General features: G+C 36.6%; 1 protein-coding gene across 1 annotated transcript in view; it reads right to left on the minus strand.

The window, feature by feature from the left end:
• tyw1 (tRNA-yW synthesizing protein 1 homolog) overlaps positions 1-26,478 on the minus strand; it is a 55,074-nt gene that overhangs the window by 3,607 nt on the left and 24,989 nt on the right. Inside the window, exons 12-15 of the mRNA XM_084127401.1 lie at positions 23,341-23,518; positions 20,132-20,267; positions 13,432-13,542; positions 3,789-3,956 (exon numbers count right to left, since the gene is read on the minus strand). Of these exons, the coding sequence (XP_083983527.1) occupies positions 3,789-3,956; positions 13,432-13,542; positions 20,132-20,267; positions 23,341-23,518 (593 nt within the window). The remainder of the gene's footprint in view (positions 1-3,788; positions 3,957-13,431; positions 13,543-20,131; positions 20,268-23,340; positions 23,519-26,478) is intronic.

Here is a 26,478-nt window from a genome sequence, read left to right on the forward strand (position 1 = left end):
AAATTTAAATGGGTAATCTTGTTTATGAATTAATAAATATTCACAAGGCCAGCTAAGGCTTTTGAAAAATGCAATATGCTTCAAGGCTACATCTCTTATTAGTGGTGCTTGCTAAGGCAAGCTTCTCTATTACTATTGCGCAAACACAGGGCTGAAAGTACACCGTCCCCCAGTTTCAAAGACAAGGCTTAAACCTAGTCCCAGACTAAAATGAATGTTTTAGCCGTTTTAACTGAAAGCAACTTGCACTGACAGTGACATATCTTAAAATATGTCAGTGCCACTGTTTTGTCTCAAGACAATGTTCAATTAGGACATTTAACATTTAAGGACATTTAAGACAAAGGCCAAATCCTGGCTTAATCTAAGCCCTGTCTGTGAAACCAGGCCCGTAAGTAATAAACTAAATATTAAATTTGCCCTGCAGAGTTTGTGTTATAGACATGAATGATAACTAAAGCATTCTGCGTGCTGAGGAGAGATGTGCGATTACTTTAAGCAATCAGAAAGATAACAAGGGCAAAGACTTAAACTGAAAGAGGGACACGAACCATATCTACTGACCTGAATCTTTTGACCTGGGCCATAAAGTAATCACACAGAAATCACCCAAAACCACCCTAGAAATGACCTAAAGCAGCAGCATCTGTGTATTGTGTTAGTGTGTTTTGCATGGGCCATCCACAATTAAGAAAATCAAGCTTCTTCTACTTGTAAAACTCCTGATGGATTTACATCTTGTTTAACCCTGCATTGATTTCCTTCCTATAGAAAGTTGAGCTCAAGGGAATTAGTTCAGAACAAGGTGAGAGAGGGAGGGCTTTATGAGAACACAGTGCAATAACTTTATGAGAATATAAGCTGTCACCTCCACACAGGGAAGAGCTGTAAATTCATTCAGAGGGTCTTACCTCGTCGAGAACAACGCGGATAAAGGACGAATGCTTGCAACCCTGAAATAAGAAAAAAACGAATGCGGCAGCTAAACAAAGTCAATGCAATGAAATGCTGTCGGTGGCCTTCCAAGGTCTAATGTGAAAAATGGCTTCTTATTACAGGAAAAATGGGCCTTTTTAGCACCCTTGTGAGTCACGGTCGAGCCAAACAGAGGGCGAGAGAGAGTCCCTGTGCGGTCTGCGGTGACACGGGTAGGAATGAATTTTCACATCATATTCAATGCCTTTTCATTCAGATGTCTGTCACATGCATGTTAAAGAGCTCTTTTTACAGTGCCTAAGGCAGGGCAACAAAACTTGCAGAGGAAGGCAAAGCAACTCAGTGTGGGAGACTGGCTTTATCACAGTGTCATTTGAATTTCAGAAACAGGACAGTGTGATAGTTGAAGATGGAAACAAAGTGATACGAATTTGGATACAATGGGGGTTTGCTTTTAAAGTTTTCACATTACACCCTTACATTAAGTAGGATGAACATATCTGTAAAAATTACTGGAGCATCTTCCCCAGCGAATCATGAACGCAGAGGGACATTGTGCACGTTCTACCCATAATATAATTGGCTCATAAAGCTGGAAGGAGGCTGAAATGCTGTCCCGTATGGTCTTAATCTTCATCCAACAAACAACACGCCTATGAAAAGAAAGTCCCTTATTAGTCTTGTGATGCCGTTATCACTGTATTGACACTCTACTCTCATAAGCCTCCTCGGCTGCCCACCAACAAACCTCTCCGCCTTGTTTCCAAACAGCTGATGATGAGGCAGTGGAGGACTGAGCACCTTCTCATGCCTGTGTGGGCTTGCGAGGAGGTTGCTCTGGGGACTCACACTAACTATGGCTCTCCACTACTGCAGTACTCATTTATACAGTAGCTGTCATGGTTGTAGCTCTGCATTATGAATTGACAGGAATTGAATGGAGGGGTTTTAACAGATGTAAACTGGTGAACATATAAAGGGTGTAAACGGGTGTAGGTATAGTCCCTTACACATAAGACAGCTCACCATGCCTGGGGAGAGAAAGGAAGCTGAATTAACTAATGGGATATTTAGAAATCAAGATAATAAATGAGGAACATGTTCAACAAAAGGAGGTAAACAGAATGGAAATGGAAACACAAGAGAAGTCTGTTGCAGTGTTAGGCACCCGTTACTTTAAGGCAGGGGTGGGGAACGTTGATCCTGGAGGGCCATCGTCCTGCAGAGTTTAGCTCCAACCCTAATCAAACACACCTGAAGCTAATCAATATCTTCAGGATTATTGAAGTTGCAGGCAGCTAAATGTTTTTTTCAGGGTTGAAGCTAAACTCTGCAGGACAGCGGCCCTCCAGGATCAACGTTCCCCACCCCTGCTTTAAGGAAAAAAATTCCGGTTGTCAAAAAAAACTAAAAAAACATTAATAATAATAATGCAACCAATTAGAATTGTTCCACAAATGTTGGGTGTTTCAAAGCACAGTATGGAGTTAACTGGGTAAAATAAGGAGCAAAAGATGCTTTTCAAGTCCAAATTAAAAACAGAAAAAAAATAAAACATTTTAACATGGATAGTTCATCTGAAAATCCTGTCATTTATTTACCATTTATTTATATAACACAAAAAGATATTTTGAACATTATTTTTTAGAAATATTAGTCCAATAAAATGTTTGACAGACAATGAGCTCTGACATGATGTACTACATACTAGATGGTTTTCTCTTGATAAGTCTTGCAAGTCTTGAGTTTCCTATTCCAAATTGTCTGTAAATGACTTTAAATTCTAAGACTTTAAGTTCTCACTGATTATTAAAAGAAAATGCACCCATATTTGATGAAAATTGTTTATGTGTGTGTTGATGTTTGTGAATAAAGTAAATAAAGGCTTGAATTTTGATCTGTTCATTATCCAAAGTGATAGTGTTGCTTCAGAAGTCAAGTTGTATGGATTAAATCCTTGTTTAACCCTGCTTTACATGCTATAATTTCCTTCCTATAGACATTTGTAGAGTTTAAAGAATTTGGATAATTTGAACAGAAGCAGCTGAAACATTCTCCAAAATATCTTCCACAGGAGAACAAAAAATACATTCAGGTTAGGGACAACATGAGGTGTAAGTAAATGATGACAAAATCATTTTTGGGTGAACTATCCCTTTAAACCAAATTTAGATGGTTTGCCAGTCTTAGCTGGTATAAGCTGGTCTCCCAGTCAGGCTAATCAGGTCTTCAGTTGACCAGCTGGTTTTTCACAGCTTGGCCAACTCACAAGAGCCCCAAACCCCTCTAAAACCAGTAAACAAAGCCTGACCAGGCTAAGAGGATCTGAAAAGACTGGTTTAAGACGTTTTTTTTTGTTTCACTGTGTGTGAGAACACAGAAATATTCACCATATAATCACATGCAGAAATGTATGGTATTTGATTTCAGAATACAAATAGCAAATCATAAAAGGATATTGAAGCACCATATAACACTTGCATATAAATATGTTTTTTGTTTGTGAGAGAAGAGCGCTGGTACGGGCTCACTGCCCACGCAAACCATTAGAGAAGCTGTCACAAGAAACGAATGTAAAACAAGAGCGGCTGCAAGACTGACTAGCGCTGTGTCAGGAGATGGCATAAAAACACAGCAAAGGAAGGTTTAACCCTTCACCTGAATGGCCGTTTAATGCAAGCGCCCATATCAACACTTTCTTTTCAATGACATTTACAGAAATGGCAGTAGCATCATTATTTTTAACACATTTAAGTGGTCGGAGAGAGAAATTACAGTACGAGCACGGTTTCTGTGAAACAGTGCAGGAGCAGAACAGCAGCTTTGTGCCAAGCGTGTCTGTGCAGGGTTACCTTGTGGTGTGCAAGTAACAGACAATTGGAGTGCTCGTGTTCGCAGGCAATTTCATAATTTGGTAGCAGGTTGGCCAGCTGCTGCACGAAGTAGATGACCTCCTCGTGCCAGGGTACGTTGGCCATTGTCAGGCTACTGGCTGAGCTCTCGCCACAGTAAGTCACTCCCTGGATGAAGGGCAAAAAGACAAGAGGGACGAAGGTATTAAATGCCATGCAAAAGTTACAAACATTGCATGATAAAATCAGACAGAAGTATCAAAATAAAACAAATTAACTTCTTATCAGATAATCTACATTTTTCTGTTGTAAAATATAAAAACACATCTAGCAACCTCAAAGCCCATTGGTATCTTTAATTATAGAGATGCATATTAGTATAATATTGGCTACTGATAATTATATTATTTATTTACGTACATTTATTTCAATAAGAACAAAAAAAAAGTCTAATATTTATTTAATTAAATAAACGAATCATCAAAAAATATCTAACATTGGCCTGTAACCAATGATACCTAAATGTAGTGTCCATCTTTTAAAAACTTATTTCAGTGTTTTATTTTTATTGTATTTTATTTAGACAAAATATTTAAATATTAGCCATTTATCAATTAGCAGCCATAACACGAAAATATTCCATCTTTTTTTATTGTATTGGTAATGCAGATTTTTAATAAAAGCAATAAGCTGTTCAAGGTCACACGCTACAGTAATTGTACCATAGTTAAATGAGTTTTAGGTTCTCTACTTTGGGTTGCACGTAAGACCACTCAGCCATTGTAAAATACAGCTAATATTGGCAACTGGAGTTACTGTTTTAGATTTAACTCTGCCTTCCTTTTCAAAAAAAGGGACACAAAAACCCTCTGAATCATATCAGCGCGCACAGCCCAAGGACACAGCGGCGCGTGGAGGCTGATTTGGTTTTTCTATGGATGATTGAGACTGAGACGACCAGATCATCTCATTCAACACCTACACACACACACACGACAGGACAGCATTTACGTCACACCTCACAGATGTTGCTGTGATCAGGACAAACAGGCTATGAGGGCTGCATGTACCACATGCTGGGAATAAAAATTCAGTTTAAATTAATAATACAATTTCTGTCACCATGAACTCTGGTGTCTGATTTGATACTGAAACAAACTGGTGTCAAGTCAGGTCACGTACTACATTTGAATCTTCACACACCATGAAAAGTAGTCGTCAATAATCCTTTGCGACCAAACAAGTGACGACACACCGCTGGATGAAAACGAACTCATTTGTAGCACGGCCACCATCAGTTCATGGGTCTGCTTGTGTGTAGGAGTAGGTGTGCTGTTGAAAAGACATTACTCATTCTGTGATCGAGTGAAAACCCATTCTGTGAGGCTTGATCTTATTTCAGTCTTCATCACTAGGAGCTGTTAGCACTCTATTACACTGGACAATCGATAGATGAACATCTCCAAGGCGTTGAGAGAATAGAAAAACAGACGTCATATGAAAGAGATATCAGATACAACGTAACTAAACAATGCATCAATGACTTGAATGGTTCAGAAATGAACACACCACAAGACAAAATAATGGAGATTAAAAGCATATTAATTCTAAATAATGTGAATACTGAGTGCAATAATCCATTAAACATTAATCACAAGAGGCATTATGTAAGCGAATGATTCATTCAGAATTTCCCACAGCTTTTTTTTTTTTACCTAAAGCTAATGGCTTATAATTACATATTAAGTATAATTATGAAGATATTCATAATGAGAGATTATGTACAATACTGTTTTTTCATAACTGATACAGATTATTTGTGCAATTGTCAGATAATTAATATTCGGAACTGCATTTTAATCAGTTTTATCTCTGCACACTGAAAATAACTTAGTCATAAAATTATAATATAGTTGTTATATTGTTTTGATGTATACTAATACAAAGTTGATTTGCAATCTCTGTTTTGTACATTTTGTCTTGTTTCTAATTATTAGGCAACACATTTCTAAAAAATCTTTTCATTTATTTTTAATATTTAAATGATTTATTTAAATAATTATTTAAAATAATATTTTAAAAAATGCATTGTTACTTTACATGTGAACACTATTGTTGGTGTTATTCTTTATAGATCCACCAAATGGTGCCTTTAATCTGTAGACCTGATTTTAATAAGAACCCTAACCGATATCTCGTAAATATATTTAAGCAATTTTTAAAAAATATACATTTACGAGATATCGGTTAGCCTGATCATCAGTTTCTCTCTCTCTTCACAACGCCATGCAACACATTACATCTTTTCACAATTAGAAAAAGCAGACTTATAATACACAACAATACTCATAATCATGGTCACACATTTAAAAAGTATAATGCAGAATAACAAATTAAATCGCTTGTTTTTCATGTGTAATGAGTATTAATGCATTATTGTATTTACAGGTATAAATTTGAGCAGATAAGTATTACAATGCATTATGACTATTAGCATCCCAGTGCATTTCATTCCTCTCTGAGGACAGAGAGGACAGTGGAAATGAAAGGACAGGTTTCTTGCTTTCCTCATCCCAGCCTTCTGGGCCGTGGCTGATGTCCAAAACTGATTTCCGGGGTCTGGTACAGATTTAATGAGCGCAGCTCTTATCTGGCAGCTCTGTAGCCATAGAAAAGAATGATTACAAACAAAGATGCCTTGATAAATCAATGGGGCGAGGAAAGTGAGGGCGTTTCTATGGCCCGTCTACGCCAACTAACAATGCTACAAGATTTCTTGTCATGGACTAACAATCAGACTCTAATAAGCCAACCAAATGTTCAACACTGATAAAGTTGAACTGATAAAGGTGCTATGAAAATCCTTTAATTGCATGTGGGATTAGTGGTAGATAAATAATGCTCTAACAGCAATGTCCAAAAGTTTGATCTCAGTTTAGTGTTCTCAAATGTCCAACCTCTTGAATGATTAAGGTTGAGATAATTTAGGAGCCCAGTGCAAACTGTCCATCTGTCCGGGACTAACACCTCTGAGATGCTCTAATTGTGCAGGAATAATGGTTTGATCAATAACTGCCCAAAGAGAATGAACAGGACAGACTCTGCGCTATACATGGAGTCCTTACACTACAAATCCAAATTGTATTATTACATTTTATTAGGGATTTGCATAAAACATGCCCAAACCATGTCCATATAAGTGCTTTCTGCAAACTCTTTCCTTTCATCACTCTCAGCAAACATGACGCTCTCTAAAGACGCACTCTTGCCTGCAAGATCCTGGAGCAATGCCAACTGTGCCATCCTCAAAACAAGTTCAAACACCTTTAATACAGACCTAGATTAGAGACCTCTGTTTGGGCAGATCTACATACACGTATCTGCATCTTTATGAAGTGGAAACTTCCAGCTCAAGCTTACTCTTGTTTCTTACTCCTTCACTGTATATTGCACAGTCACAATCTCTGTCTCTCTGTATGTCTCTCTCTAAAATTTAGAATTAAAAGTTATTGATGTTTGTACACATATTTCACGCATTAATTTCATAACACTGTTGTGTTATTTCATAACACTGTTATTTAATGTAATGTTTATCAAATCTCAAAATGAATATCCATTTTTCATACTGTAAATTACAATGTTGTGATGCATAAATTCACATTTACCATTTAAAATGACTGATTTGGGTTTTATTTGTAATTTAGACAAATAAACAGTTTAGAATTAATAGAATTAAGTAATGATGCGCGTTTCTAGCTTTACTGTGCACGATTTAAAGGTGCTCATTGTGTCACATACAGCAAACATCTCCTCACTATCCGCTAGCTGCCTGTCCTCTGAACACACTGTAAAAAAACGCGGTCTCTGTAGACAGCCCAGGCTCCACAAACGGCAAGAAAAACAAACTGGCCCAGCCTGGACCACGAAACATAACAAACAGTGTTCCAGCCAATAACCGACAAGAATGATTTGGGGGTGGGGGTTGGGGGAGAGAGAAGCATGAAGGAGGGAAGTTAGCTAGAGGAGAGATGTCCTAGACAACGACAACGACTAACGTTAAAAATGTGTATTCTTGAGAATTTTGATATGGCCGACACACGACCAAAGAGACAACGTTTCGATGAACAAATAACAAAGAATAGGGAAAAGGAGAAGGAACAAATTTACATCCGAAAAGTGTTCAAAAGGTGGCGAGAACTCCGTGGGCAGAAGGGCTTCCAATCCGACATTCAGGTGGCTCTGTTTTTGCTGGACAGGTGGGTAAATCCAGTTTGTTTTTTCTAAATGGTTCATGACTGTTTCAGGAAGCACGGAGGGGAGGGTGGGGGGGATGTCACCCAACATCGCTTAGAGCACCTTTAATGTGTATTATTTCAAACAAATGTTTCAAAACTCAAGAAAATGACAAATGAAATGAAACATAAATGAAATAACATATTTCAAACATATACAAAATGTATAACTTTAATCTAACAAAACTCAAGAAAATGGACAACAAAAGAAAAACATCTGTCTGACAGTTTGAGTAAATATTTCACTAGGAGCGTGCAGCAGCTCTGGCAGATCCTGCATTCAACAATTTAAAAAAAAAAAAGGGTGCATAAAGGTGTTGGGATGTGTGAGAGGTAAGGAGCAGCTGTTGGGCGCTGTAATTACTGCAGGGGCGAGGAGCTGCACTCGGGCCGAACAGCTGGAGGGGACTGAACCCCTCCATAACTCACACAAACACATCAAACTTGCTCGGCTAGCACCAAACTTAATTAACCTCCGCATACATCACCACTCTGTTGCACGTCTATGAAAAACGCACATAAAACTATGTTGCCACTGCTGGTTGTTTGATGACTGGGTCAATGGTGTCCTATAGAAGTAAATGAGATGTCAATAAATTTGATGTCTGGCTACATATGAACAATGTCTGATCGCTAGGAGAAACTTGTTTTCCAGCTCTTGGCATGAATAAAGCGTCATTCCTCCAATTAAAGGGCAAAATAAGTGAAATAAATAAAAAGGATGACTTTTAAAAGGTGTGGCAAGAAACAAAGCAAGTCCCTTTAGCTCAAAACAAAGCATGGAACTAGCAATGCCAAGGGTTCATGGGTTCGATTCCTAAGAAATGTATGAATGGATAAAATGTCTACTATGAATGCAACTCCAACAAAATCGCCACTTTTTAAATGGAATTTTAGCCAGATTTAAATGCTTCAACAACATGCTCTCAGCTACATGCTTCCCATATACCAGCTGCCTTGTAAATGCACAAAATGGCTGACTAGCAGAAAGCATCTCCAAGTCTTCTCATTAGTCATTAGAATGTATTAATTTACAGCATTATTAACCCAGAGCTTAACTAAGGTTTTTGCCTAACCCTTCCAGTTGCAACCTACTTGCCTTTTTTTTTTTTACTGGTCCTCAGACTCCCCACACAATAAAATAATTCATTATTAGACTAGTAATTAAACTAGTAATTATACATTTCTAATTTTAGGTACAACTTTATAAGATCTAATTTTATATGCAATTAATTGTAAAATATTTCTACAATTTAAAACATTAGTGCTATTTTCAAATGTAATTTATTCCTGTGATGCAAAGCTGAATTTTCAGCATCATAACTGCAGTCTTCAGTGTCACATGATCCTTCAGAAATTATTCCAATATTTGTGCTCAAGAAACATTTGTATTATCAATGTTGAAAATAGTTGTGCAGTTTAATATTTTTGAGGAAACCATGATACCTTTTTTCAGCATTTTGTCATAAATAGAAAGTCTAAAAGAACAGCATTTATTTAAAATAGAAATCGATGGCAATACATTATGAATTAGTTCTTAATTTTCAAAGCATTCTTGATGCTAACTGTCAGCCAGTCAGATCATTTTACATAATAATTATTTTTTTTTTTTAAATTGTTCTTGGAAAAAAAAGTAACACCTGAAAAGCTCTCATTGGCCCCAAAGCAGCATCCATATTGTTGAGCCCTGTAATTACTTTTGGAAATCAGCAAAAAAAAGAAAATAATTAAAAAAGAAAAAAAAAGAAAAGAAAAAAACTTTCATTGGGACGTCAACATTAAGTGAAATATTAAAAACAAAAACTCTTTAAATGACTGGCGGCACTTATTTATATTCCACAATCTTAGACCTAGTATGTGAATAACCAGATCAAGTTTGCATCAAACTACACCACAGTAATGAAGCTCAAATGTAAAAAAAAACAACTGGAAGCAGAAGTCTAATTTGAGATTAGGGCTGTTAACCCAGAACTGACAGATGATTAAAAGGTGAATGCAGGCTTAGAGATTCAGACAGCCTCCCTCTCTTTGGGTAATACTCTGCAATATTTTCCTCACACTTTTTCATAGCCTTTATTTTATCCCATAGAAGGCGGCGTAAATCCTCGCCTTCTGCGGTCTATGAAAGTGGGAGATTATTGTTGCTAGGTAACAGCATGTCATAGTTGAAGTTGGCTTTACTTTGGAGTGGCTCTGCTTTGAATGTGAATGCACTGATGCAGGCTCCCTATGGGGCAAGTGCACACCGGTCACACGACTGGCTGTTGACTTGTAATGAGATTATGGGAAATTCTGTGGTTCTTTATGTAACAGCCCCCCCCTTCCCTCCATTAGAAAAAAACCTGCTAATGTGAAGATAAGAGTGCAGGAGAGAAGAAATACCTGAAAGAATTAATGCAAATTGCAGCTGAACAGGGAAAAGAGGAGAAACGAGGATGAATAAAACTGTAATTTAACAAACGTGAAAGATTGTTTTTCCACCTGGAGGAACGGCAAGAACTTATTAGATATTCAACAAAACAATAGGTGTCCCTCATCTGGTGTTCTGGGATGCATGAAGTCACGAGTGAATCAGTTATTAATACAATTAAACAAGGACAGTGTTATTACACAGGTCAGCAAACTCCAGATGCATTGAGGCAAATAAAAACTGGCTGAGATGAGGATAGATTTAATCAATTTAGTCAAATGCATTAATCTTGAAAACAAGTTGATTAAGTAGAAGAAGGGGTTTATTTGCTGATTAAAAACTTTCATTTCATTAAAAAGCCATTAAAGTCACTAGTTGACTATTTAAAAGCTACAATCTTGCCATTTCATGGAGAACTGACTCAAGTCTTGATCTTCATGGATCATTAGATAAATAGGATGAAACGTAAACTGCATTCTGAACGTAATGACTCTTCTTTTAATAAAAAAAAAAAAAAAAAAAAAAAAAATTCACCTTTGATTTTAATCACAATTTTTTCCAAGCATATTTGTCTGTATTTTGGAAGCCAGGCCGGCTTAGCTGATATTTGCGGGCACCATATTTCTGCATAAATTATAAGTGTCAGCGTTGGTTATTTCATGCTTTTTTGAACTTTTCATGTTGTGCAGTTTGCAAATGCCTGTATGATCGATGTTTGTTTACTTGGTTCAGAATGTGCCATTGTTTTTCTGTATTAACTCGCTAGTCGGACTTTGCACTCACGTGTCTCTTGCAGCATTTTACACATGACATGGCGCACTATCCGGCGCTCAAGGTAAAACAAGTTCAACTTTTAAAAAACATTTCTGTAGAGCTGCGTCTTCTGTTTTTAACCTCAAAGCGCGCTTTGTGTGAACAGCCCCTATACTTGGTTTTGCAGCAACGGCAGTTTGACAGTTCGATAGTTCTCACGCTTGATTTAGGAGCGCTACATTCTGATTGCACACTGAAGGGGCTGGTGGAAAAATCGTGCTTTCAGCGGTTTAGAAATCACGCATGCTTCCATCGAGATTTGATTATGATTTCGATTAATTGCACAGCCCAACCAAAAATTCAGTAATCATTGGTTCACCCTCATGTTGTTCCATACCTGTATGACTATTTTACTTTCTGGAACAAAACAGAGGAGTGATTTTGAAGAACGTGCTGGTCACTCTTTTTATTGAAATAACAATGAATGGAGACTTAAGCCTTACAAAATTACAAAAACCCACTAAATGTGGTCTATACAATATGTGCAATATTTTTAAAGTCTTCTGAAGCTTTGTGTGAAAAACAGACTGAAATTTAAGTCAATCAAGGATTGACCTTAACATTTTTTGCTCACCAGCCACTGTGGCTAGTAGATTTCTAAAGTTACTAGCCATTCAGCATTTTCACTGGCCACAATTTTGACACTGATACCGTGGGGAAAAACTGCCATATTGATATTTTTAATATTATCTCATAAGTGGGTATTATTCACTTTAAGACCTGATGCACGGATCCATTATACTGTTACACATGCGTTCAAGCTGTGTAACACCAACAATATTCATCCTGAGCAAATGAATCGAGTGAGTGAGGGGAGATGAGAGAGGGAGAAAGCGCAGCTGATATCGTGCATCTATTCTGTGGAAAATGAGGATCGGAAGCGTTTCAGATATTTCAGTGTTGATATGCATCGAAAAATCAATATTCAACATTACATCAATAATCAACACTACATTGCACTTAGTTTATTATTTCAGACGGCATTTTAAAAGACTACAATTGAAAAATGTATATATTACATATAAAATTAAACCCGCCAAAGTGGCTATAGGAGTGACTGCGTTACACGCCACTGCTGAAATACACCTGCATTTGGTGGGTTGGCGGGTGTTAATGTCAAGCCCTTGTCATAATTACTGAAAATATTGATATCCGTCTTCACCAACCTTGCCACGTTCATGAGATTTCATTACAGAAATGAAAATCATAGTGAATCTTAGTGAATCATAGTGAAGAATCATAGCGAATCATCATAGTGATTCATCATAGTGATTCATCATAGTGATTCATAGGCGAATTTGTAAAACACAATGTAGACCCAGTCCCAAGTCTAAATGGTTGGTTTGTTTACAAACTCACAATTAATCTGCTTCTTGAGTTCAATGAATTGATGTAGCGGTTCACAGCTCACTCAAATTTAATATCCGTAAATATGACTTAAATTTGAGTTTGTTCAAAGCTATCATATTTCAAAACACTTGCAAAATTACCCAGTCATGGATCACTTATGTGATGCTTTTGGGTGTTTTCTTTAAAGCTTCAGTGCCAGTTGTAATAAGAGAGATGAGCACATTTTTCAAAATTTGGAAACAACAATGTGAGTAAATGACAATTTTCATTCTTAACTATTCATTTAACTTGCATAAACTGAACTGATATGACCCATTTTAACGAGAAGCAATGTTAACCTCAAAAAAAGCCCTTCTAAATTGGGTGAAAATACACAGAGTGCAGAATGCACTAAAATTGTGAAAGATACTTGTTACAGCAATTCCAAGAAGATATTTTTAAAGTTTAATATCCTTTAATAATTTAGCATTCGAGCCAAAATGTATGTAGCACAAGACGTCAGTTACAACATTTCATTGAGCAGCTTCTGCTGAAAACAGTTAATCTTTAGATCAAAATCAATCCAATCTTGATTCATTGGCTTTCAGTGAACGCATTAGGAGGACAGAGAATGAATTTAATGAACCTGGTCATTACATTGCTTTCCTGCAAAAAAGGATTAGGAGGAAATGCTTGGGATTCCAGCAATAGCTTAATAAAGATTTATCTTTTAAACCCAAGAGGGTTCAGAGACCCTCATTAGAAGTGGATGCCTGAATTAGGCGGGTGAGAAACATACCTTGACCTCGATGAAATCTGGCTGGCCAAGGGCGATGAGATCTGAGTAGGCCTTCAGCTCATCCACATTCCAGGCCTTCACCAAGGTCAGTCTGTACACCGTTCGCTGTTGCTAGAGGAGGAAACACAAGTTGTCTTATTTACTGCTTAATTCCTCCAACGCACCTGAGTTTGAAAATACCAAATGAAACTTTCAACCCACTTCTGTAATCTGATGTATTTCTGAGTAAACCCAGATGGTCAATGAAAGAAAAAAAAAAGGAGGTATTTTCATCTACCACAAAGATTACAAAGACTAACTCTGTCTTTTGGAATAGCATGCACTAATGAATCACTAAATAAGGAATGTGTTTAAAGAAAATCAATTATTTTTAAATTATTAACATGAGGATTTGCTGGTGAAATACTGTATAAATGGAGTGGGTCATATAAAAATATGATTTAATTACAGCAATAGAGACGGCTGAAATGTAACATTACACAATACTCTAATTTTTTCTGGTTTTGTTTTCGTCTTTTTTAAATACATATTTCCCCAAAGATGCATTTGATAATTTAATAAGAACATGCTTACTGACAAATCCCTCTAAAATTACAAATGAAAGTGAAGAATTAGACAAATGTATTAGTATTGTATAATATTCAAATTCATTCAAAACAACAAAATTGTGTGAATGTAAAGTAACTAAAGTTGACTCAGAGAAATATTTAAAACATCTATAACTATTTTAAATAATAATAATAATAATAATAATAATAATAATAATAATAATAATAAATAAATAATAACAACAATATATTACGTATTATTTAAATAATATTAAATATAAACAATATTAAAAATACAAAATTTGTATGGTATAATTTGTATTTGTATTACAAAATACTAAATTTTAAATAAATAAATAAATAAATCCTACCCTGTTGGTATACAAGTCCAAGTACAATGTGAATTTAGGAGTTCTTAAGGTGTACAAGTAAACAAGTGACAAGATAAGTGACAAAGTAAATAATGAAAATGAATCATAAACTCGCCACAGTTGACTGATGGTGACAGCCTAAGCATACGCCTTTGAAAAGTAATTAATTTCTAGCAAAACTTTTGATGCAATGAAGGTATGAAGATGTACAGCATATCCCATGACTGAAGAATAATTCAGAGCTGAAAGTGGGATGTTCCATTTCTAGCAAAACTTTTGATGCAATGAAGGTATGAAGATGTACAGCATATCCCATGACTGAAGAATAATTCAGAGCTGAAAGTGGGATGTTCCATTTCTAGCTATTGCATCAACGTAATCTTGCTGACGGTGCTTAATATTATCATTGACAAGAGAGTCAGGTGAACATGAAGAAAAGGAGCAAGACTTTTTAATAAGAGAGCTTCTCCAAGCTTCAGACTCTGGTGTCTGGCCCTGGGGTCCTGGAGTTCAGAGTGCTCCGGCCCACATCATTACTCACAGACCCTCACATGCTGATGCCCTAAGGGGAAGACCACAAAAACACAGCGAGTGATAATGGACACTCATGCCTCCCGTTCCTGTTATTGCACCTTGTCAATCAAAAAGTCAGACTGTCACAGTCTGACATTGCTCAGAATAACCCATGTCCGTCCCTATAGACTGAATGCCTTTGAATGGTTGGTTGGTTTCTGTCGAAGTACAGATGTCGGTGCAGTCAGCATTGATCCTGATCCATGCTAACTAGTGGATTTGCAAGGGAGGGAAGGATGGGGGATGGAAGGATCTGGCCTTCACAGGTGTGCTCACGTATGTGTGCATGAACCAGAGAGAGGGGGACGGACATGAGAGATGGATAATTGGAGTGATGTGTCAGCGGGTCGAGGGTATTTAGAGCGGCAACCAATTTTAAACCTGCCAAAAGATCTTCATCCATCCCACACCTGAGGCTGAATCAGGCAGGAGGTGAGCATGGCTCCGTAAAAACAGACAGCCACATACTAGACCAGAACAGCAGCATGCCAACATAGAGCCAGCTGATTGTGTAGAGTAAAGAAGTGCTGACACAGAGCTTTGTCTGAATTTCCACAATAAGGCAAGCTTCAAAATTATTATTGCACTTTGCGGAAATCAATTAAAGCTCTCTCTTTCATTTAAATATTTTTGTCCTAAAACAACCAAAAAAAAAGCATAAGGGTATTTTGAAGGTTTCCACTTCTTTGATATCCTATCCACATCATAATAAATATCAAATTTGCTTACAAAATACACAAGACACGAATAATATCAACTGTGCAGATTGTTGTGGAGGGCTATTACTTTTACAAACAATCAAACCTACAATTTATGTATAGGAGATGATAAAACGGGTTTGTTTGTTTGTTTGTTTGTTTGTTTGTTTATTTATTTATCCATTACACTTTTTGAAGACCTTTGAAATTGCTATTCTGGTACCTAGATATGGTTCGCTTCTGGTCCTGTCAAAGAGACGTTTGGCACCTCATCAAATCAATCAAAGGAACGTTTTGCCAGCTTTCAATCCGCATATTTTAAATGTGAATTTTGCAATACTGGATCAAATAAATGCAAGATGGAAACACCAAGGAGAAATTTCCAAAAAGTGTAAAATAAATAAAATAAAATAAAATAAAATAAAATAAAATAAAATAAAATAAAATAAAATAAAATAAAATAAAATAAAATAAAATAAAATAAAATAAAATAAAATAAAATAAAATAAAATAAAATAAAATAAAATAAAATAGTGTATGTATGCATGTATATTAACAAATAAAAAAATAAAAAAAAATTAAAAAAATACATATACACAAGGATACTTGCCGGAGATTTTTTTTTCCATCAAGACATGCCAAACTAATTTCTACATGCACAATAAAAGTCATGTTACATGTCAATTCAATAATTCAATTTAGTTCAAAGTGAAGTGGCGATTTTACTCTCTTAAATGTGACAGAAAAGCTTCAAAATGGTTTATATTCTGTATTAATATTATGGTTAATATTCAGCATAAACTAAATGTGAAATTTGGATGGAAACATAGCTAATGGGCTAAAACTACTCAGAACACCTTAGCAACTAAATAGCAATGCTGTGGCAACTGTCCAAAATACTCTGGAATGTAATTCCAGCACATGGCTCTTCATCTGTCATGTGCTGTATTTGTACTATTTCCTTGGAAAACAAGAGGGCCGAGCAATGCATTTCAACGTGAACAGCACTAGCCTAATTAGCCTGAGAGCTACAGATCCCAAGGACACACTTAGTATAGAGTGACGGGTTCTGTCTGTGTGCACTTAACTAAACTCTACACCACTCAACCACACACACAGAAACCACAGTCTCCGATCTGTAGAGACAAGGAATACTTGAGATGAATTCTAATGGATTTTCTTCATTCTTAAACACAATCTTCAATATTTAAAGAACTCGTTTGCATTTCAGTGAAATCAGATGAAGTTCATTATTCTGAAGAAAAACTGATCCAGAAACACAAACTTTACTTAATTTTTTTTTACTTTTCTGAGCTCAATGAAGCTGAGACAGAAGAGAACTGATCCAAAACGGCAGTTTTTGACAATATGCAATATGCAATAGTCAATATGCATTTAAAATGTATCATTTACTTCCTTACTAAATGTTCAAGTGTACACAATTCAATGGTGTACACTATTCCTAAGAAAAAAAGACTAAGGAATAAACAATAAAAAAAGACACCTTGCATTACATTTTTTCTCATTGAAATAAATTTCACATTACAGAAATGTGCTGCAAATGACATTTCAAAGTGACTTCAAATATCAAGGCACTGAAATTGTGATCTGACACATCTGAAGACTAATGACCCCATAAAGCCAGTTTCATTGACTCCCATCATTCAGGGGTCCATATTAAAACCACAGTGAGTCGATCAGTCACTATCTGAATCCCTGGCAAACACTGCTGCCTTACACCTTTCTCTGTGCATTTGTGAGAGCTGAAACTATTTAAATGTGCAATAACAATTTCATGTCTTTCATCATCAATTTCATTGCACTTCATAGTACATAATCTCTAATAAGGCGCTTTAACACAAGTGTACAACAGCAATGGTTTATTCAACAAACTTGGAAAAACATAAGGTTCTTGATCATGGAAAAAACTATAATACACTATTTGCAGTTTATTTATGTAGTGGGGAAAATGCCATCTGTGATCTACATAATGTGTCCAAAAGACAATCACACACAATAAAAGGCACTCATATTGTGAAGAGAAAAAACGTTCAAATGAGTCATGTTTCCCTGCTCTGCTGCAAAGCAGTACACCGAGATGAAACGGTGTGAAAAAAAATAAAAAACACAAGTGTCAGAGAGCGGATGCAAAGACGTCCATTCCAGCGTCTCCCAAAGGATTCTGCCTATTTCTTAATTATCCAGAGTCAGAGCCCTTCCACTGAAGTACAGCACACTGCTTTTTTCTCTTTCTGAGCAAGAATTCATAAGAATCATTTATGAAAAAGCTAATTTTATATATTTGTGGTTTATCATAAATTAGTTTTCTGTGTGTGTATATATCTATATATGTTTGAGTTTTGCATAATGTACCGAAAACATGAAAAAAAAGACAATTAATGTAAACAAGATTATAATATATACAGACTGTTGGCCAATATCTGAGAACCAATTAAGCAGAATGCAAACTAACAACAAAATTAATGAGGATGTAATGTTGTAGTTACAGGGAGAAAGGAAAAAAATGGAATATAACTGTTATGGTGATGAATGTTGAGAATAAAACAGCCATTAATGATTTTGTTTTTATACTTGCGTCCTATTTGTCTCTGACAAATAGAAGCCAGAAACAAATGCATTGTAATTAAATCTTGTAGATGTGAGAGTGATGAATAAGCCATAGAAAAAGGAGTCTGCATAATGGTAGACAAACTGCCTAAGGAAACGGTGTCAGTCTAGACAGGTGAAGCTCAAGTGATGGAGGCAAAGCAGGCGTCAGCCACATGAAATTCTCTCTCGTCTCACAAAGCCAGAGTTTCACCATCAACATAAAGTCTGGTGAAACTGCAACTTATTCTGGTCACAAATCGCCCACTGAAACAGGAATGGCCAGTTTGAATGACATGTGACATGTTTATCTTTAAAAAAAAAAACACATTCTTATTACCTTGGTTAATTGCTTCTTTTATTTATAAGTCGATTTGGATAAAAGCACAATCCTGAATGCCTCTCAATCCTGCTGTCTGCACAGTGCCATCAGTGTCGACTCTCTTCAGTCAGAAAGAGACACTGCAGGTGATCTCAACTCATTAGAAAACAGAAGAGCACTTTCAGTTTTTGTGTCTTCCTTTTTATGACTCACATATGCACATATGTACAGACACACACACATAGAAATAGCGGTATGTTCAATGGCAAATGCAGAGAAGTCATTACAGAAGTTTAGCACACAGGCGCAGTGAATCATCTCTGAATGATGGCACTTAAAAATCATTACACAGTAATGCCAAGGCCTCTGTGTTACAAACTGCTTTTGTCATGACAGCTTGCTGAACCCCTAATAAGAGCCATTGACGGACGGCACCTACGCATCCACTCCATCAGACACAGCATTTTTAACAGAACTTCACCTTAATATCGCAGTTAAAGCATTTAAAGGCATCCAGCGACTTTTATTCAACACCTTTCTGACGCAAAAAAAAAAGACATCGTTAGAGACGAAGCAGGTTTTGCTCTCATTACTCGGATAAATCAGAGGATTTGGGTTAAGATGAAATCAATCCTGGAGCTTTGCGGTCATTATGTTTGGAATTAACATAATCGATAGCAGGGATTTCCAGAGTGTTTTGTTGAGGCCTGATATGAATTATAGGAAAAATAATGAATGAAGAGAAGTAAGAGGAAAACAGCTTTTGGCAATTAAACAATCCTTTTTAGGGCCAGCGACAACTGAGTTTTACACGCAGTAATGCACAACAGAACTATTAATCTTGTAAAACATTTAATACATGTTGACCTAAGTGATTGGGGAGAGTTGAACGATTCTGAATAAATAACAGACAGAGTCTCTTTCTGTCTTCATTACATGGCCTTTGCAAAGACACAATGATTATTAGTGTCAATACAAGTCATTAAAGAGCAATGGTGCTGATGTATTAAGATCTGTACACTATATAAAAATCACAAGAAACACAAAATGTTACCCTGGGTCTTGTACTCCTGATAATTGCAGTTCTATTTGGGTTTCTTGCTAAGCAAGGGTCAAAATGGGTGATTGTTAGGGCTGGGTATCAATCAAAAATTTTCATGAACCAATTTCATGAAATCTGTTTTAACAAGATTACATAACACATTAGCTTAAAAAAAAACTTTGGGTCTGTAAAAAAAAGTCAACAAACTGAAAAAATAAAACCACGGACTTGGCAACACTGCGTGTGAGCCCCGTCTCTGGACGTAACTGGTGTAAACTAGTGTTTTTCCTTGATGCCTCCCCACAGCCAATCATGCTGCATGCTCATTGGCTCACTGACGTTTACGAGTTAAACCCCTTAAGTATCAAAATTTGGTAACGAACTACAAGAAATTTTTTGATACTCTATGGTATCAAGGCAATTCGGTCAGTGCCTAAAAAGTATCATACTTGATACCCAGCCTTAGTGATTGTTGACAACAGTTCTTCTTTCAACTTCCTTCAGACTAAGAATGCAAAAGATGCCTTATTTTGCCTTACCTTTTCACCAAGCGCTCTGAGACTGTCCAAAAAGCGCTGCCAGAAGTCTTTGAAGAGGGGACGGTCAATTTTCTTCAGACTGTCCTTGGTGCTGGCATCAACGCTGACATAAAGTTGTGTAACAGGCACAAGATTCCTATAAATAGAGAGAGTTGGAGGGAGAAGAAAATTAACACTGAGCACAGAAAGTCTGGCTTTTTAACATATTAACAAGACTGAAGAAAATTGGAGTGCATAAGCATCAGGATTTAAAACCGATTCTGGCCAGCCAGTGCAAGTGACTCTATTGTATTGTATTCTTTTTACTGTGCATGTGTACAACACAATAAAGCAATACACAACTGAGTGATGTGATGAGAAAACTGGAGTTAAGCCAGGACTAAGTAATGTGTACGTTCAGACAATGTACCATACCAACAACTGCCAAAGTTGCATTTGCCAAATAATAAACTCAATCACTCAGTTCAGCTCTGGACTGTCCAACTAGATCACCCTATAATTTTAGAGAAGACATGGTATTTCTAATGAGGGGCTGTCAGTGTCCACAGTGTAAATGCCGCCCACTATGTATACGAAGGGAAGGTATCTGAGTGATAACTTTTGTGGTTTCCCTATGGGCAAGGAGAACGAGTCAATACGCCTACCGGTTTTCAGAATGGAAAAGCTGACCTTGTGTCTCCTTCAAACATGGGAGTCATCTTACAAAACAACTTGAAAAGAGTGGACTCACATATATTCTGAAAAATCTCAATAGATGGACAATCTTAGTTATTTTTGTCTTCTTAGCAAGGCTTTTGACACTGTCTACCACAATATTTTCCACATAATAGCATTTGGCATCACTGACACTGTTCTTCACTGGTTATTATCATTCATTAAAGGCATCAATTTCTACTGATAAAGGCATCAATTTCTACTGATAAAGAAATCAAATCCAGCTACCATTGCTCACGGTGTTCCCCAGGGCTCAGTTCTAGGCCCTTTCCTTTTTTTAGTTTATATACTTCCCCTTTGACAAATAATTTGGTGGCATGCACTAAGATTTCATTGCTATTTTCTCTCCCTATACCCTTGCATCCATGATGTCAAAGTGTGCATGGCAGCTAAAACAACCCTGACAAAACTAATCTATGATCACTCTTATCTGTGATTAGAAGTTTATTAAAGACTTCACCGATTGTACCAATCTAGGTGTGATTTTCAACTGTGTCCTCAGTTCACATATTAAACATCTCATTAAATTCCTTTCCTCCACTTTCGTAAAAGTGGTCTAGCACCACAATATTAAGATTCCGATTCAGCTTCTCTCCTGCTCTGCCGATTTATTAATAGTTCCCAAATTCAGACTGCCCTCCATCTTCAAAACCTAATTAAAACTCTTAAGTTTATTCAGAATTATTGAAATGTTTATGCATTCTGCTGACTCTCTAGTAACTGCAATCAATTTATCTTGTTTGGGCCTGTACTTGTTTCTCCAGCCTTTTTTGGTAACACTTTACAATAAGGTTCCATTGTTACCATTAATTACAGCTGTTAAGATGAACTAACAATGAAAAATACTTCTAAAGCATTTATAAATTTAAGTAATTAATTTCAACATTAACTAACACATTATTAAAATCAAAAGTTGTCTGTTCATATCATTTAATGGACGTGAGCTAAAATGAACTAACAATGAACCGTTGTATTTTCATTAACTAACATTAACAAATGTTAATAAATACTGTAACAAGTGTATTGCTCATTGTTCAGTAATGTTAGTTAATGCATTAAGTAATGTTAACTAATGAGATCTTAGTGTTATCTTTTTGTCACATGGTTTACCCCTTTTTTGGTATTTTTACTTTCAGTTATCCAGTGTCATCCATTGTGATACTATTTCAAGTAAAATACAAGCTCTTTAAATATATAAATAAACCAAGAAGATAAGAAAAAGCTTTAAAATAAGTATCAGTATACAGTAATTGGCTATTTTGAGTTGTTAGAGGCTTGTGCCGGTGTACCATTTCATCCTTTCCTCCAGAAACGAACACAACAAAAAAATTGCATATTAATATGAGTAAAGCAGCAGGTCTAGGATCTCATTATAATGCCATTTGAGAAATACTTTTTGAGAGGGAAGGCTCGATGCTGAGACCCTCAGTGAATATCATTTTCTTCTTCTGCTGGTTTGTTTATCACTCAAAAAAGGCCTGCCTCAGCAGCGCAGCGTGGCAAAGCTTGCAGCTACGAGATAAACAACAACGATTGACAAGTGTTCCTCACTTCCTCAGCACACTGTCAACATGATATTCCAGCAGCTGAGGTGACGTCCCCCTCACCCTCAGATAACCTGCCTGATCTGTGAGAGGATTCAGCGCACAGCGTGCAGCAGTCAGAAGAATGAGGTGAGGATGTATTTTGCATTAAGCTGGGGAGCAGAAAGAGAGATAGCTAATAGCTTTTTGGCTGCTCCTGAAAACTCACAATCTCGTGGAATTGGAAGAGCTGAAAGTCAAAGAAACTGTGATTTGCAATTCAGGGCCTGATTATGGCTTATCAGTCCTGTTACAGCCCGAGTGGGACTTCAAAGACTGAGGGAAAAACTTCAAGCTGGAGGATGTTCAGTAGTTACAACTACTGCAGATATACACAGAACAAACGCATTCAAAAACAGGCTTTGTCTGTGTAGTCACCAGATCAGAATCACTGAATGATATATGACAAGATTTATAACAAAAGTTTGCACCCACAATCAGGGTCATAACCATCATAGACATTAAAGGGATAGTTCACCCAAAAATGAAAATTCTGTCATCATTTACTTACCCTCAAGTTGTTCCAAACCTGTATGAGTTTCTTTGTTCTGCTGAACACAAAGGAAGATATTTGGAAGAATGTTTGTAATCAACAGATCTCGGTCCCCATTGACTTCCATAGTAGGAAAAAAATATACTATGGTAGTCAATGGGGACCGAGATCTGTTTGGTTACAAACATTCTTCCAAATATCTTCCTTTGTGTTCAGCAAAACAAAGAAACTCATACAGGTTTGGAACAACTTGAGGGTTTAGTAAACAATGATAGAATTTTCATTTTTGGGTGAACTATCCCTTTAAGGGGAACGTGTCCCCACAATATTAGGATTAGTGGTTGATCGATATGGGTTTTTCAGTAGCCGATTCTTCATTTAATCTCCAAAATCCTGAACATACGGTTATTAAATCCTACCTGATCTCCTCAGGAAACTGAGCATTGGTGACCAAGAAGCTGGATATGTTCTGTTGGTGAAGCAGTCGAAGAAAGGTGTTGATCTCAGGATACATGATGGGTTCGCCAACCAGAGACAGAGCACAGTGCTTGACTGTGAGGCCCTCTTCAAAACGCTCGGGACGCACGCCTGGAACTCCTGTCAAGTGATAAAACACCACAAAAGTTACAATTTTAAGTAGTCAGATCATTTCTTAAAGTTAAAGTGTTTAATTTCTTTGCAACTAGCGCCACAAAAAGTACTGCAAAGATAGGTTTTCCGAAAACTCCTCAAATATGCCATTGTCGAATCAAGCAGATAACCCCACCCCTAACTCAGCCGATGTCAGGCTGAGGTGCGTTTCCCATACTGCTTAACTATCATAAGTATGATGCATTATGGGAGAAATTATCTTGTTAGACAACTTGATTGCACTATTGAGGCTCCAGTGGGCATGACATTTCTCACAAAATATATTATAAAGCACTGGTGACTCTATGGTGACTTCTGGATTAGGTGCTCCTTTGAGAACCAGTATAGTTTAAGTTTTTGGAACCAGTATACCCAGAGTAAGCAAGGTTTGGGTAAATCAAGTTTTGAGTTTTTCACATAGGACTTTTCAGGGTATATGTGACGTTAAATTAACATTGCTTTCTGGAATACATCCCTTGTCATACTATCAATATGCTTCTATGCACATGCTGAGAGATGTACTGTAGTTCCAACCACATAACTTTGTGTTGTTGTTTGCGAATGTTTTTTGGAACTATGGTTTCATGAATCACAGAATCGTTTAAATATATTGGTAACAGTGAATCTTAGTTGGCTAACAAGGCTTCTGGGAAACAAATGGAAAAGTTTTTAAAGCACAACTGAGTCACAGCGTTTACCCTTTTGAGCAAAATCAACCATCTTAAAATTTTCTCTGCAAAAGAAAATGGGAGAAACGGTTTAAATTTTGAAAAACATTACACTTGAAAGTCAACAAAAACTACCCATTTAATTCTAAGACCAAAGAGAGGGAGAAAATTGGTCAAATTAAAACATTTTTACAAAAATATTTGACTAAATTAATAAAATAAACCTATGGGGAAGAAAAAAGACAACAAAAAAATAGACATAAGAAAATGGAAATTAGTAATCTTGCCAAGAAAAGACTTAACTAACTGTATTCTAAAAAGACTAGCAATAAGTTCTAGTAGCCAAACATTTTCTTCTCTCTTTCTTGATCACTGAAGATTCTGGCTCCATTTTTTGTGCTCTGTGCCCTTGGCACAGCGTGCTTCCTGGCCATTCATCCACTCTCTCTGTTCACTTGTTAGCGCGTTTGTTTACTCAGCCCTGGATCATCATGGCTTACTTCTGCTACACAGAGCAGTGACGTCACTGCTAAATATCAACTGTGCCACCAAGCAAGAGTGGATGCTGAGACCAAGATGGCGATCGAAGGTGGTGCAACACACACATCTGGCACCAACTCAGACACTGGAACAAAACCTACAGTAGTATCCATAAGGAGCCTTGATTTATCTGGCTTAAAAGCATCAAAAGTGCTAATCTTCAGACAAAAAAATTATGTACTACTTTTATCAAAACATTCCCTGTCCATTTCTTGAAACTCAAAGGAAAAAAAGTTGCTCGACGGGAACATTATTAGATTTCTGAAAAATAATTCAACCACAACAGTAGGCCATGGGCAATGTTCATTTCAGAAAAATACAAAAGTTTGACATCTGTACTCAAAGCAGATGATCAAAGACAGATGTCTTGAGTTTCAAAAAGCAGAAACCTTGATTTACGAATGATAAAATCGAATCAAACTGACTTTGGGACTGTGCCACTCCACCTAATAACATTCCCAGCAGATATCATCAGAAAACTCCCTCTCTTAGTCGCAGATCTGTTTGTAGCCATCTACGCTAGACATCTCTGATTAATTTTTCAGACTTCTGCAGATGAAGGTGGGGGGACACACACATCAAACAGTCTCCAAATCACCCCATATTCTGGAGGTAAAACAAAATCAGTGGTGTTAAGGGAGTCCCTTCAAACGCTAAGAAAGAGAGCAAAAGGATTTAGTTCCCATCTTAAAGTTCTTGAAAACCCATCTGGTGTGCCCCCTCAATCCTAAAAAAAAAAGTCTGATCCAGATGTCCACCAAAGTACTGAGATGGAAGTTGAACTCTGGATCTGGCAGTGAAATCACAACTCATTACGAGTTGACGTCACCTGATTGTGGAGATGAGGAATGAGAGACAGGAATGTGTTATGTCCCAATGGGCACATTTTGGAGGGAAGAGGAAATATGCTGGCATTAGAGAGTTTTATGACACAGTATTGGTATGCCATTGCAAAAATAGTCCTAAGAGGACATCATTTTCTGCCATGACTGACCTAAATTACAAAGAATTTGCCATCAAAACAGAGATGATTTGCATTAGCAGTAACATCTGAAAAGAAGCATGATTCATTCCACTATTTAATTTACTAATTAGTCATTTAGCTGATGCTTTTATCAGTCAGGGTTTGGGAATTTGCTCACTTTCAGTTAATGAGCTGTTTTATTGCAATTAAAAACTACACTTACAGCAGTTGCATGAATTTCTTACCATTTATATTCTAATTCCTTGAACTCAAATGACAAATTCTGAATCCTGTTTGCGACCTCAACTGAAGTTCAGGAAATTCAAGTTATGGAAGGTCTTATGATCTGGATGTGTGAATCACAAAACCCACTGAAACAAAGAGTATGCATATATGCGATTATATTCTAAAATTAGGCATTTAATTAAGGGACGGATTTGCAAAAATGTTCTAAACTCATAATGAAGATGCATATTCTGGCATATGAAGGAAATTCAATGATAGCAAATGTATCAAGCATCGATCAAGGTCAAAATAAAATAAGTTTTGTACCAACATGAAATACCACAAATCGTTTCATTGTTTTATCAAGGTTGTTTGATTTAGACGTTACCAAAATCGTCTGTGAAACAAATTTTCCTTAGAGAAAAATAATTCCATCCAGGCACTCTCAGAACAAAAAAATGAGTCCATGTGCCCTAATTACTTCTGTACGCTGCTGTATTGGGAATTATCTGCAACAAACAAATAAAAAC

The sequence above is a fragment of the Abramis brama genome (assembly GCF_963993115.1).
Source record: "Abramis brama genome assembly, chromosome: 10".
Taxonomy (NCBI): domain Eukaryota; kingdom Metazoa; phylum Chordata; class Actinopteri; order Cypriniformes; family Leuciscidae; genus Abramis; species Abramis brama.